The sequence below is a fragment of the Delphinapterus leucas genome, chromosome 6 (genome assembly GCF_059928025.1).
Source record: "Delphinapterus leucas isolate spDelLeu-1000000601 "Yukka" chromosome 6, BTC_Dleu_Yukka2, whole genome shotgun sequence".
NCBI lineage: Eukaryota > Metazoa > Chordata > Mammalia > Artiodactyla > Monodontidae > Delphinapterus > Delphinapterus leucas.
The window spans coordinates 77,348,655-77,362,923 of NC_143134.1; the positions used below are offsets into that span (position 1 = coordinate 77,348,655).

General features: G+C 38.4%; 1 protein-coding gene across 9 annotated transcripts in view; it reads right to left on the reverse strand.

Annotated features, from left to right (window-relative positions):
* Positions 1-14,269, reverse strand: part of CEMIP2 (cell migration inducing hyaluronidase 2) — a 79,993-nt gene that overhangs the window by 11,938 nt on the left and 53,786 nt on the right. For 8 of the 9 annotated variants that reach the window (XR_016393570.1, XM_089913296.1, XM_089913294.1 and 5 more), the window contains 5 exons: positions 13,773-13,928; positions 11,042-11,219; positions 8,626-8,841; positions 4,555-4,763; positions 1,287-1,469 (listed from right to left, as the gene is read on the reverse strand). Coding sequence is in view for 7 of the 9 variants with exons in the window: in XM_089913296.1 (XP_089769422.1) it covers positions 1,287-1,469; positions 4,555-4,763; positions 8,626-8,841; positions 11,042-11,219; positions 13,773-13,928 (942 nt within the window). In the remaining 2 variants the exon portion in view is untranslated. Of the gene's footprint in view, positions 1-359; positions 633-1,286; positions 1,470-4,554; positions 4,764-8,625; positions 8,842-11,041; positions 11,220-13,772; positions 13,929-14,269 lie in introns of all 9 variants that reach the window. The other variant, XR_016393571.1, reaches the window with a different exon arrangement.

A 14,269-nucleotide genomic window follows, 5' to 3' on the forward strand; every position in this document is an offset into this window, starting at 1 on the left:
AAGAAATACTTCCCATCCTTTTACATATCAATCATTAATTTGTGATCACCAGACTGTCCTTACAAATTTGGGCGTTCCATTTATTTTTGTGGAAAATCAACTGAGAATGTGGCAGTTCTATCATCTATAGAATAAAAGCCCAACTAGGTTGCTGAAGTTGAAATCAGAGATAATGATGATAAAAAAAAGACTTAAGCTGATAACACTGGCTGCGGCACCAGCCCTGAAGGGCAAATGAGTTGCATCTTATTCAAAGGTTAACAAGACACTTGACTGAACCCTAACCTCATTCCCCCACAGTCAATCTTGCCACCCTTCTCTCCAGTAGGAAATTTTGTCTTTCCCCAAACATGCCGTACCATGTTCTTCATGCCTCCATGCATTTATCCACACTGTCCTTGGAACACCTTCCTCTTAGTCACTCCTCAAGAGTCAGCCCCAGTGTTATCTTCTTGGGTTGTCACTGGCCACCCAAGGCTGAACCTCTGGGTTACCTCAAAAGGCACACTATAGGACTTGTAGCATTTAAACCTTTCGCCCTCTGATTACTTGCTTTACATGCCCACATCCTTCAATGGACAGTGAATTTGCAGAAGAAATGTGCCTTATTTACATTAGTATCTTTATAGTACCTAGACAATGACATAGAGTAGAAATGCCAGGTTAAGGGATGGATATTGAAGGAGCATGCTACTTTCTGGAAGAGTACAGGAGAGAGAGCCTACCATAACCCAAAGGCTGAGAGACTGTAACTGGATAAAAGCAGACAAAGCGAACAGGACCCCAGGTGAACAGGATTAGAACTAAAAAGTGGAAAGATGCAGGCTAGAGAAAGTTGAAAGCAAATATGCCATGATTACACAGTGATTTTTTTAAAACCCAAGGTCAACTTGAGAGATAGTCTTAAAGGAAGAGAAAAATGAGCTTTCACTAAAATATGAACTATATCATATGGAAATAATCATCTTTAGAGTCGTTATGGAAAACACTTTTAATTTTCAATTGGGCCTACTGGTTCTTTATTGACAAGGATAATTTCTCTTTCTAAATCGCCTTAATAGGTAAACAGCAAACATCTCACTCGATTCCTACTGCCAACTGTAATTACGAGTCATTCTAGTTCTCTTCTAAACCTCTAATGGTGATGAGCAGAGAATTACCCACATCAGCTGCTTTTCTAAGCAGCCGTCACATCACAATCTATTCTTAGTTACACTGAAGAACTAGTAATTGCACCACTAAAGAAAAACAGCAATAATTCTCATTCACTGGTTGCCCCGAATTACCCCGTGCTGGAGTCAAAATAGAATTTCCTCTCAGACTGTTTCCTCTGCAATTCCTCCAGCGAATGCAAGGGCTCATACTCTTCCATTTTGGATAATGAGCCATTATGCCGCTGTAGAAAGCCAAAGGTAACCTGAAAACTTGTGTTTGACGGATAGCAGAGCCCAACTCGAATCCAGTCATTCCTATAAAGGAGAGACAATAAAAACATGAATTCACATTTGAGCCAGTACATTTTGAGTATTACAGCATATGTAAATTTTAGCCATGGTCTTCTCCTCCTTAAATTTCTGCTGTGTATGGAGCCACTAACAATGCAAGTCCTGAATCCTAACACACTAATGAATCATCGACTTTTACATGTTACCCAAATTTCTCTCCTCAATATATGTACAACAATGATATGGCTTATAAAAAATTCTTGGTTTCAACAGGACTTCAGGGAATGTGAAGAGAAGCTGGATAAAATGTACTTAGATACTGCAAGCAGATAATAAAATTGAGACAGTTGGGTATGGGTCTACTAAGACGCAAGAAACACTAACAGCCTGATAGTGGAAGCGTACACTGGTAAAATCTTTCCAAAGAATTTTTTTATTCATAAATATATTTTTATCTTTTATAATTACATTAGGATAAATTGTTAGTGGTAAATGTGCTAGAGATAAAGGTGTATGCATTTTTAAAGTCTTTGATGAATATTACCAAATTGCCATAGTGTTGTTTCTTACCTAATGTTCTAAGATATAAAATTAATACTTTTTGAAAACCATTAAGAATATTTTCCCCTTTTTTATCATTTCTTTTTTTGGCATTCTTTAAGTTGTGGCAAAATATACATGTGGTAACATATAAAATTTACCATTTTAGACCTTTTTTCACTTTACAGTTTAGTGACATTAAGTACATTCACAAGGTTGTACAACCATCACCACTATCCATTTCCAGAACTTTTTAATCATTCAAAACAGTTTTAAAACAATATGTAACAATGCCTTAAAATTGTTCACACAGATTTCATCCAGTAATCCCACTAAGAAATTAGAAATACAGACCAAAAATGTATAAGAAAAGATGCTGTATCCAGTATCATTTGTAATACCAAAAGGGGGAGAGGGGCAGGAGAAAAATAATCTAAATGTTCATAGGGGAATGGAGTAGTTAAATAAATTTTGGCATATTTATATGCTCAGAGAACACTTGAGGGTGGAGAGACACGAGAACCCTATAAATGTTTATAATGCCTCAATTTGATTAGAAGAATTATAGGTTATTGTAATTTTTAAAATGTTTTTCTATATTTCCTTATTTTGTTTAATGCATAAGTACAGCTTTTATAACTTTTAAACTGTTATTTTCAAAAGTGCCACTATGACAAAATCCATGACCTCTCTATAATTATATTAAATTTGGAAAAAAAAAATTATCCATCTCCTCCTCTTGCCTCTGCCCATGATGTAACTTTTACAAACTTTTAGATAATTAAACAAGGAAAGTTGGACTGAATTTCAAGCCCATATAGTTTTGAAACTTCTGAGCTCATCCTTTTTTTCACTTTAAAATCTTTTTACTTTCTTAGTATTTATTCAAAAGTTATGCCTTGTATGTGCAGAACCCTGCATACCATTTGATTATAATACCTCACCTCAGATTCATAACCTGCCAGATATAACTTTTTGTATTGCGGATCACTCTTTCACATATCTCCTCCACCCTCTCTGACAATCGTTTGTTCCTTCATTGACTTCTAGGCAGCTCACTGATGGGGGTGACAATATCAGATTGGCTTTTAGAACCCGCACCCTGGACACAATGTGGACCAAGGATTGAAGGTGGAGGGAGGTGGGGAGACCGAATAGGAGGCTGCTGCAGGGATCCAGGCAAGAGAGGCTAATGACCTAAACTCAGTCACAAGCAGTGACGGTGGAAAGAAGTGGAGAGATTTGAAAACATTAAGCAGATAGGATCAACAGGGCTTGGCCACTGATAAGATGGAGAAATGAGAGAAAAGAAAGAGGAAAGGATGAGTCCTGAGATTTTTTTTGGCTTGGTTGACTCAGTAAGTGAAGGTGCAATTGTCCAGTACGGGCATAGAGAAGCAGCAGCCAGTGTTACAGGAAAATAGTAATGGTTCAGTTTAGAGCATGTGCCAGAGGCCTATCATCTCAGAATAAGAGCATCTACCATGATGTTCAGCCATCCTTGGAGGGGAATTCCTACATGTTCTATGTCCATCTCTGTTCATTCCAATTGGGTATTTTAAGAGAGTTCTGACGAGTCAGCCTTTATGACCAGTCAGGTGAACAAACCAATTTTTCAGGTACATATCTGAGCAGTTTCATGGAGTCCCATGGGTTAACCATCACACGTCTAGATAGTCCCAGCTCTTGTTTCTAGTCTCATCTTCTGTAACTTCCCCCACCTACGCTCCCATCACACTCAATCTATCAGTCCCTGAGCAGAACTAGCCCTTTCCCAACTCTGCTGCTTTTGTAACAAAACTGATCACTTGCTATCACTTCTCAGTGCAGCCTGGCCCAACTCCCTTAGGCAGAATAGTTGCTCTTATCTTTTGTCCTTTAAAAAATAGTACTGGTTTATTTACTTAAATTTTGTTCTACCTGTATACTGTGAGCTCCTGAAGGGCAAGTACTTCTCTCAGTCATCTTTATATCAACTGGCAAACAGTAAACGCTTAAATAAATTAATGTAAAAATAGAGCCCTTGATTGAAAGTAATATTATTAGAGCAGACAACTGAGAAATCAAGAAGGGATAGAAAGGTGCTTTCACATTCTGGCAGGGATGGCAAATACCTGGCATTATCCATGCCACAGTTCTTCCACTTCTTGCCCATTGCTGACATGAATAATCAGTCATACTACTCTCTTCTGTCAAGTCTAAACTTGGCCTCAAAAATCTTTTTACTTTCTAGGTAACCGAGTGCTCAGTTGGAACACCAGATAAAATTTATTCCCATCCCAGCTACAGAGAATTAAAGTATTCAGCAGACGGTATTAAAACCTACCGTTAAATGGCTTTCTGCCCACAATTCCTTGACCACAGAGAAAAAGACATGCTTTTAATAGGACAGAATTCAATTTATACAATCTCTTAATTCCATCAATATAACATATACAGCCTCCCCACAGGAGGAACAAAGTACATAAAGTTGAAGTTCTTTACTTGCTACAAAGGAGATACGTTATTTTTTTTGTCCACTAAATTATTAATTGCCCAACTATTTGAAATAACAGTAATAGAAGCATACTTGTTGAAGTTTATGAGGTATAGAAAAGCAGTCTTCGGTGCTGGCCCATTCCAATGGATGGTGTAGCCCTTCTCCAGCATGATCACAGGCTGGTACTGTGGAAAGGTTGCCTTCTGGTTAATTCCCCGGAGCACCATAGGGTAGGCTGGATACTCATCTCGTGTGATGGTCATAGTCAGATTCTGAGTGCTCCACGTCTGCACATAGACCTTCAAAACGAAATTAAGGATTAAAGGGAAGAGAATGAAAATTTAAATAGCTAAAGAAAACATATCTAGCACAAAGTCAAACGTCTCTACTTTCAAAAGAGAGATTCTATGATCCGTGCCAGACTGACTGAGTAGTAGCCAACTTCATCCTAAGCTCCACTTACAATGAAGCCTGCTTAAGCTGAAATAGTAAAAACAGACCATGTGTTCTGGTAGCCAAGATCTTCATCATCCCTTCCACAACAGGCCAGCTTACTCATTAGAATATAAAACCTTTGTGGGTTTACATAGCCTGTCAAAGAAATCCCTCAATCTGAAGTACACACATACAAAAAATTAGTACATTAATGTGAAAACTGATACCCTCTAGTCAAATCTGAAAGACTTTCCTCTGAAATAAGAGATGGAAATTTAAAATATCTCAGAGCTTTGGCTTTCAATTTTCCATGACCTACATCAGCCCAAGAAGTCATTTTCCACCCATTAAAAAAAAAAAAAGTTATAAAGTGTTCTGCAAAAACTGGAAAAACATATTAAACTGAGGCAAATTTGAAAGCCCTGAATTTATTCCAGTGGCATTTGAGCCCCATACTGTGCCAAAACAAAATCTTCCCCAAATGCATCCTCCAAAGAACAAACCTCAGAACAATTTCCTAAAACAAATCAGTATCCTGTAACAGAATTCCCCAGAAGTATTAAAACATTTGCAGAATGTTGCATTTAATCCACACTACTTCTCTATGTTTTCTGTTTCTCTGATTTCTGCAGTTTTATCCATATTGATTCCTCAATTATAAATTCTTTGAGCCAGAAAGTCTTCTTAACTCTCATTCATGTTTGACTATAGTACTCTTCTCTACTGACACCACTTAAAGATTAAAATAGAGATAGGAATTTATTTATTTATTTATTTATTTATTTGGCGGTACGTGGGCCTCTCACTGTTGTGGCCTCTCCCATTGCAGAGCACAGGCTCCAGACATGCAGGCTCAGCGGCCATGGCTCACGGGCCCAGCTGCTCCGTGGCACGTGGGATCTTCCTGGACCGGGGCACGAACCCGTGTCCCCTACATTGGCAGGTGGACTCTCAACCCCTGCGCCACCAGGGAAGCCCAGGAAATATATATTTTGAGACTACATTTAAATATATATGCTTAATATACTATATTTATTTATTCTTTATTTAAATGTTTATATTTGATCTGTATTTCATTATATAATAGGTTAAAATATAATAGAATACACCCCCACACCAAACACATACATATATATATCCTGCCTTCTTCCAAATCCAAGAAGGATTTGAGGTGGCACATTCTCCTTATGTTACCGCCTTTCTCCCTGAGCACCTTTACCCTTGGGTCAGCAAAGAGCAGACATCCCATTAAAATATATTTACAAATAGCTAAAGAATGATTATTCTATCTTGAGATCCAGTTGCTTCTACCTTTTGTTAAAAAAATACAGTATTATACATCATCCAAGAAATAACAAATGGCTACATATCTGGGCTCCCAGCCCAAATTCCAAATTCTCAGGAGAAAATTTCTGTCCTACCATTCCCAGAGCCGCCTGGGCAGTATTAGACACTTTTTTCTTTCTTCATCTTCAAATAAAAATAGAATTACTACTTTGCTTTTTAAGTTAGAAGTTATCAGGTTCACATTCTCAAATACCTTAGAAAATCCAAAGACTATATAGAGACATTTATAATAAAATATAAAGTTTTCATGAGTGAGCACATACCACTTTAAGACAGATACATGTACCTTTGAATACACATGGCTAGCAATTTAACTAAAACTGTAGCTACTAAAGAATTAAAAGCTTTTTATCTTTGTTTTAATTCTAGAATTACTATATCTTCTTAGGCATTAATGAGTCAACTTAATTTTAGAGGGCAATTCTGGTTAAGAATAAAACGAATGAAAGAAGAAATCACATTTTCAACCACATTCTTTTCTTCTTTATTTTACTATAATTATTTCTCCATCCTTTCCTTGTCCTTCCCAGAACTTAGGCAAGTATGACTCCTCTCGCTCCCATGGGGATGAGAAATCCCACAACAAAGAAGCTAATACGCCATTAAAATAAACCAGAAAAAGCTCTCTAATCTTTACCCCTCTTAAGCCCTTTGTCTTGTCTATAAATGAGAATCTTTTTAAGGTTTTTTTTTTTAATTTAAGAATCATAGCATTCTTTAACAGTCATGATTCAAAGTCTGAAGAGTAATAAAGAATTCTGCTCCAAAAAGCTCCCACTATAGAAAGCTTAGATGGTAGAAACCACATACAACTCAGGGGGCTCAAGAAGTTGAAAAGCAGGAGCCACAAACACACCCTTGATGGGCAAACTAGCCAGAGCTCAGTGGAGGGGCTCCGTCACAGAACTGGTCCTTCCCCAGGAAGAACCCACCCTGCAAATAAGAGCACTCAGCAGCACATTAACAAGGGAGGCTTCTTTCCTGCCTTTCAGGCTATCAGAGCCCAGTCTGCCTTGGAAGATACTTTGCTCTTCCTCTAATTCTCCTCTCCATGCTCCAATTATCCTTTTCCTCTATTCTCTTTTTTTTTTTTTTTTTTTTTTTTGCGGTATGCGGGCCTCTCACTGTTGTGGCCTCTCCCGTTGCGGAGCACAGGCTCCGGACGCGCAGGCTCAGCGGTCATAGCTCACGGGCCCAGCCGCTCTGCGGCATGTGGGATCTTCCCGGACCAGGACACAAACCCGTGTCCCCTGCATCGGCAGGCAGACTCTCAACCACTGCGCCACCAGGGAAGCCCCCCTCTATTCTTTTATCTCTCTTAACATCTATTATTAAATATGACCATGTAATTCTCTAAAATATGGAAATAAAATTCTGCTCTCTTCAAAATTCTGGGCAACTGGTACCTCCATTCTGCAATCTGTCATCCATCAAATACCACTATTAAAATCATCTTTGCAACTTAGAGCCCTGCTCTTCAAATAATACTAATTGCAGCAAGCACTTCACTATGTGCTAGGCCACGGGTGAAATGCTTTACCAATACTCGTGCATTCTATCCTCACAACAGCCATGTACGAGAGGATCTAATATTATCCTCACTGAGCAGAGACACAGAGCAATTGATTAACTTACCCACCTCATATTAAAGGAAATAACAAAGCCAGAATTCAAACCCATGCAATCTGGTTCTGGCATCTGTGCTCTTAACATGCTACCTCCCTAATTACTCCATCCTCTTATACTGGGCATCCAGTTAATAAATTGCACGCTAGCTTAATGTTTTCAAAGCAGTGTTTCCCAATCTATATCATCCCCTTCATATTTTCATAGACATTATATCATAATATAATTTGCAGAATTTCCTTGGATTCCTTCCTTGTCCACTCATTCCAATTCCTAGCTCTGTTTCTGAGAGCATCTCACTTTCCGTGTGATCTACTGATATTCTGCCTCACAAGTCAGAGTCCCTAATTTAGAGATAAAATAGAGATAATAACCCTGAAAGCAAAGAGTGAAACACCCTCTCAGGGGACACAGCTGTAGCACAGCAAAAAAACCTGGCCTAGGAACTCAGGACATATGGGTTCTCACCCCAACTACAATACAACCATATTTAACCAAGAGCAAGTTATCTTACTTCTCTTGGGCTTACTTTTTCACTTTTAAATTGGTTTGGAGTGGGGGAACTTTAAATAAAATTCTGTGAGTCTATGATTCCTAATGAATTTTTTTCTTTTTTTTCCCCTAAAGAACCACCCAAAAAACCCATGCTTTGGAAAGTATCAATCATCCCGAAGAGCTGAAGAGTACTCCTCACAGAAGCAGTGCTGTCAGGAGCTGGTAAGGAATCAGGCATCACGATGTGTTCTGGCCTACCTGGGCATAGTTCCCACTGCACACCACTGCATTCCATTTGGTAACATTTACACAGCTTGGATGGCGGATCAGGTAGTTGTCAATTCTTCCCACGTAAACATCCTTGTATCCTGTCACAGAGCCATCAATGTCATGGAATATGGAGTTCTTATCACCATCTAGCTCACAATCTTCAAACCAGGGACCAGGCTTTCCAAAGAAGACATTGAGAGACACCTGAAAACAATGAAAAACAGGGACATCATAAAATGAGGGCTCCTGCCATGTTAGCCAGCATTCCCTGCAAGGACCCAACTTCATATCCATTACAATTACTTTAAGGTTAAAGCAGTTCTGAGTCACAGCATAATTGTCAACCAACATTTTTGATTAATTATGACACGCACGGGGAAAAAAATTTCCCAAAGCCTTGTAGAGTTCAAGCAGCAAGCGTTCAATTTCACCTTTGGTGTTTTCCCTTTTTTTAACTTAAAAACTATTACCTATTCCCCAGATAAAACTAATCCATGGTATGAGAAACTAGAATAGTTGTGGGAAGGGGAACTATGCAGTCATATGTATTTGTTAAAACTTATAAACTTTATACTTAAGATCTCTGCGTTTCCCTGTATGCAAACCATACCTCAATTAAATAAAAATCTATTATAAATTCTATCTCCTGAGCTAATCATTTTATTTCACTCCAAATGCTTTAGTTAACTTGTTAATGACTCCTCCCACCAAAAAGTAAGTACAGTTCCAAACTAAAACACAATCTAAGTGTTGCCTTGGTATGGCTGCACGACTCACTACAACTTGTTGAAAAGTGTGTGTTATCTTCTCTCTCCCTCAACGTAGACCAAGTCCAGCTCAGTAATTTTCATGTCGGGTAATGTTAATTCAATGCCCTTATCGAACACATAGTACACAGCTGCAAAGCAGGCTGCAGGTTACATGCTTTATAATCTTTAGCTGCTTCTTATTAGTGGTAAGTTACTAATGTTATTCAAGCCATGCAGATACACCTCTATAATGCTTTTATTGGGAAGTTTTAAAACCAGCTGAACATCTAAATGATAAGCAGCTCAATGGAAAATCAGTGATGTGTGGGACAAGTGGCTCTAAATTCTTAGTTCTAGGCTCTTTTCTCTTTTTCCTTATACCTCCTATGGTTAAATCTAAAAGAAGTCTAGGGCATACTGTCCACCTTTTTAGGAATAACAAATATGACAGACCATTCCCTTTATGAATGGTTTCAGAGCATTGCCACGTTAGAGAATTCTAGGCTGATGAAACACTAAACTTAAACAGCATGGATTCTCTTAGGCTGTTAGAACTCTAGAACTCTGCAACAAACGAAACATCTAAAAACTTTTTTTTTCAGTATGACCGTGTCAGTGATCACCAAACTCTGTGCATGGGGAGAGCCACGTGGGCAGTAAGCGAACATCTAACCTCTACACTGGAGAGGTAATCCAAGAACCACCCTATTTATTTACGTGGGACCCTACCCACAGTGTAGCTCTTCCTCTTCCCCTGGAGTTATGTGGCCTAGAAGAGAACCAGTCAACCAAGCTGACAACCCAGCTTGCACGTGTGCCTCTGTTCCATGCCTCAGCTATTCATGAAAACCACATATAGACTTTGGTAAACTATCTTAAGTTCTCTTTAAACTGGGCAACCACAGAGTTTGCCTGTGGACATGAATGAGAGAACTACGAGCCACTTTCCAATTGTGGCTGTGTCTGTGGGAGCAGAAAGCAATACGGTCTGAGGCTCAATCTCTACACCACTGTCATCTTAGAAGTGGAAAGATGGGGTGAGGCTGGGAGTATATAATCAGATTGTCCTGTGTTTTAATGGTAAAGAGGGTACTGACGAAACTACTAAGAAAACTATTCCTGTGGCCTATGGCATTGTAAACAATTATCTCTAAGTCTTCTTTGCAATCTTCATAAAACCCTTCCAATAGTTCATATAAGAAATAACCTCATTTGTTTCATATCACCCCACTATTCCTCTTCTTTCCCAATCTTTTATCCTCTAGTTCCCCAGAAGAATAGACCCCAGAAAAGTAAAATACCAGGTAAAACCCAAATCTCTTCATGGATTATTATACTGAATTTCTACAAATTATATGTCCTCTTGTTCCTATGAAATTCTACAATTCCCATCCCTGTGTCATCACTTTAAGTCATTTTCCCTTTGAAGATATCACCAAATATCAGAAATACCCCAGGTCACATGGGACTTCTGTTCTCCCCTTGAACTCAGCAGGACAGAGTACCTGGAATTAGGAGTTGCTCTTGCATAGATTTCTCCTCCCAATCGTAAAAACTCAGTGCGAACCCTTCGTTTGTGTTTTCGTCTTTGGAAATGTGCCATCCCTCCTCTACCCACCATACTCACTGTGTAGGAACCATGAGAACATACTTACATGTGGACCAAACTTCACAAGGGAGATGTTATTCCTGGGGGTTATCTGCCAAGAATTCTTCATGAGGAAGCCAATAGCACTGGTATGCCTATCTGGAGTTGGCACATATTGTTTGAAAGTGCACCTGGTAACATGAATGGGCCCATCATAGATTTGAAAGCCTCTAATTGGGAATGTCCTGTTGAGATACAAGATTTTGTTTAATGCACATGGGCCCGTCCCTTTAACAGCACTTCACTTGCGTACTTGTTTTATAAATACAGTTGAATATCCCATATACACCAAGCACAATTGTAGGATAAAGTGGTAACCAAGCAAGATCTCCAATCAAATGAAACCTACACTGCAGTGAGAAAGGCAAACAGAAAAACAATGGACAATTTCAGATAATAAGTGCTTGAAGAAAGTAAAGACATGGTAATACAATAGACTGGGTAGAAGAGAGATGCTATTTTGGATAGAATGGAGGCTTGTCTGAAAAGGTGACTTGGCTTCCTTGAATCAACTCAGTTAAGATCTTTTCTTTGATAACTCATACACTTTAGCTTTAGTTCCAAAATCTCTAGCATGAGAACAAAAGACAAATCTGTGCTTAAACAGAGAGAACCTCCTTTCAAGCCACTAAATGATAGTAGTAAGGAGAAATGATATGCTTAAAAGTACAAAAGTGTAAGTCTGCAAGGCTTACTTACTATGTCAAAGGGGATGGCTAGATTGAGAAATTCGTTTTATTCATTTTACTCCTTTCTGTTCCAACACAACTCCTTAACCTACTAATCATATATTATTAACCGTAATTAATGTACAAAACCCATAATATTCTGGATCCCTTAGGTTTTTCCCCTATTACGCTCTTAATGGCATTGCAGAGGACTTCTATAGCAACTAATTAGTTTACAGCTTGGTGGTGTTTTACAATAAAAACATAGATGCTAGCAAGTAAATCAAATAGCCTACTTAAAAATCTATGCCTCTAGACATATATACACTACCAAACATAAGATAGATACAGCTAGTAGGAAGCAGCCGCAAAGCACAGGGAGATCAGCTCGGTGCTCTGTGACCACCTAGAGGGGTGGGATAGGGAGGGTGGGAGGGAGGGAGATGCACGAGGGAAGAGATATGGGGACATATGTATATGTATAACTGATTCACTTTGTTATAAACCAGAAACTAACACACCATTGTAAAGCAATTATACTCCAATAAAGATGTAAAAAAAAAAAAAAACTATGCCTCCTGATGTTTTTCCAAGGATACATCACAAAACGGTCCTCTGCCATAGAAAAGGTTGTAAAGGTACAGTAAAATAAAAACCGCATCCATTGACCAACTAGGAATCTTCATTTCGAAAATTCCTCCTTGGCAAAGAAGCAATAGCATTTTGAAATAAAACTAAAGGCCAGTGTAAAATAAAAATAATGGAATTGAATTGGCCACCGTTTTTACTGCAGCCCATACCCAACTAATACAGCCTTTTTTCTTTAATTTACATATTAGAAGAGGCAGCTTTAGCCTAATTGTAAAGAGCAGAGCACTGAAGCCAAACTAACAGGATTCGAGTCCCACCTTAGCTATTTTTAGTAAGTTACTCACTTATAAAGCAGGATGATGACAGCACCTACCTCACTGGGCTTTGCAAGGATTAACTGAATAATGAAGTATTTTAGAACAGGGCCTGATACATCATAAGCATTTAATAAATGTTTGCCATTAAAAATCCATGAAGTTCCTTTCCTAGTGGCTTCCACGGTCTAACAGGAGTTCTACACATAGCACAGCATATAGTAAAGATGTTCAATATTTCCCAACGACAAACACAGGCAAGAGGAGCCAAGCATAGACTGCCCTTTGCCAGAAGCTAGTTAAGCCCTTCGGCCAACACTCATTACCTGTCCCCCAAAGGCAACTATGTTTGCCCCATCCCCCTGACCTGTCCTAGCCCAATATCCAGACACAGGGTATAGCTTTAAGGGAATTGATGTTTGATAAATTCTGACATTAGCTCCAATGTAAGGCCTTTAGAACACTAGTTTTTCTCTACCTGGTTTTCCTGAGAGTAAAATGACAACTCCAAACTGTGTCTCAGAACTGAGGTACAGATTAATTAGGTAATAGTTCCCTAAAAGTTCTGAAGAATCTTTCTAGTACTAAGTGCTATTTTAATGACTGTGATTATTTTGGAAGAAAACATGCCAAAAGTCTACCCCCATACCCTTTCAACATCTGAAACATTGTTAATTATACACCTGTGGTTAGGTTTTGAGTCAGCTTTGGCATCTATCACCTCATTTTCTAGGACTCTTTTCAATAGGTAATTTCCTTTTTCCAGTGGCTATTTCTGAAAACTAGCATCTCATATTGAGGGAAAACTGACTCAATGTCCATAGTTTATGGTTCGGCAGTTCTCTCAAGAAAGAAAAAAAAAAGATTACCAGCTTATATAAGGCCTTATACAGGAAGGATAAACAAGATAGGTTCCTTCATTATAAAATTGATAATGAAATCTGTAAAGTGTTTAATAGTTAACGCTCCAGAATTCCAGAGGATAATACACACAATAGTAATAGCAATAATAACAACAAGAATAATAGTTTTAATAATAATAAGGTCGGAAAAGTGTCACAGTGGGAACCAATCGATACAGGATTATTATAGAAACTTTTGTTAAGGGGGTTAGGTTTTCATTTATTGTTTAAATTTAACACTCCTCTGATAAAGCAATGCTTACCTGTTCCTGGGTAACGTCCGAGGCTTCTGGTCTATTCCTCCAGTGCCTACATACTTGTTCTGACCACCCTGAAATCCGTAATTCCTGCTCTCCCCAATAAAGAGAGATTCAGATACCTCTTGGCTGGAACCTTCATCGCTTGGGAAGCTTCCGTCACTGTTAAAATGAGAATAATCATTAACCACACATCTCTAGGAAATTTAAATTGACCCTCAAATGAAGGCAAGCTATAACTTTAAAAACCTAAAAATTGTCAAAGTAGCCAGTAGCTTTTTCTGATACATATTAGTGAGTCATCAAAAGGTACCTCAAAATTGAACATACCTCTTATAAATTAATATGTGCTTGGCAAATTAGATTTAAACAAATGAGATTTAATTTACAGGAACAACTAATTATTTCAGTCCCAAGCAACAATACTGCAAATGAGGAGAATAAACTTGCCCTGGACAATAATTAGAGGACAAGCATGTTTAAGATGGCAATGAGAATAACTG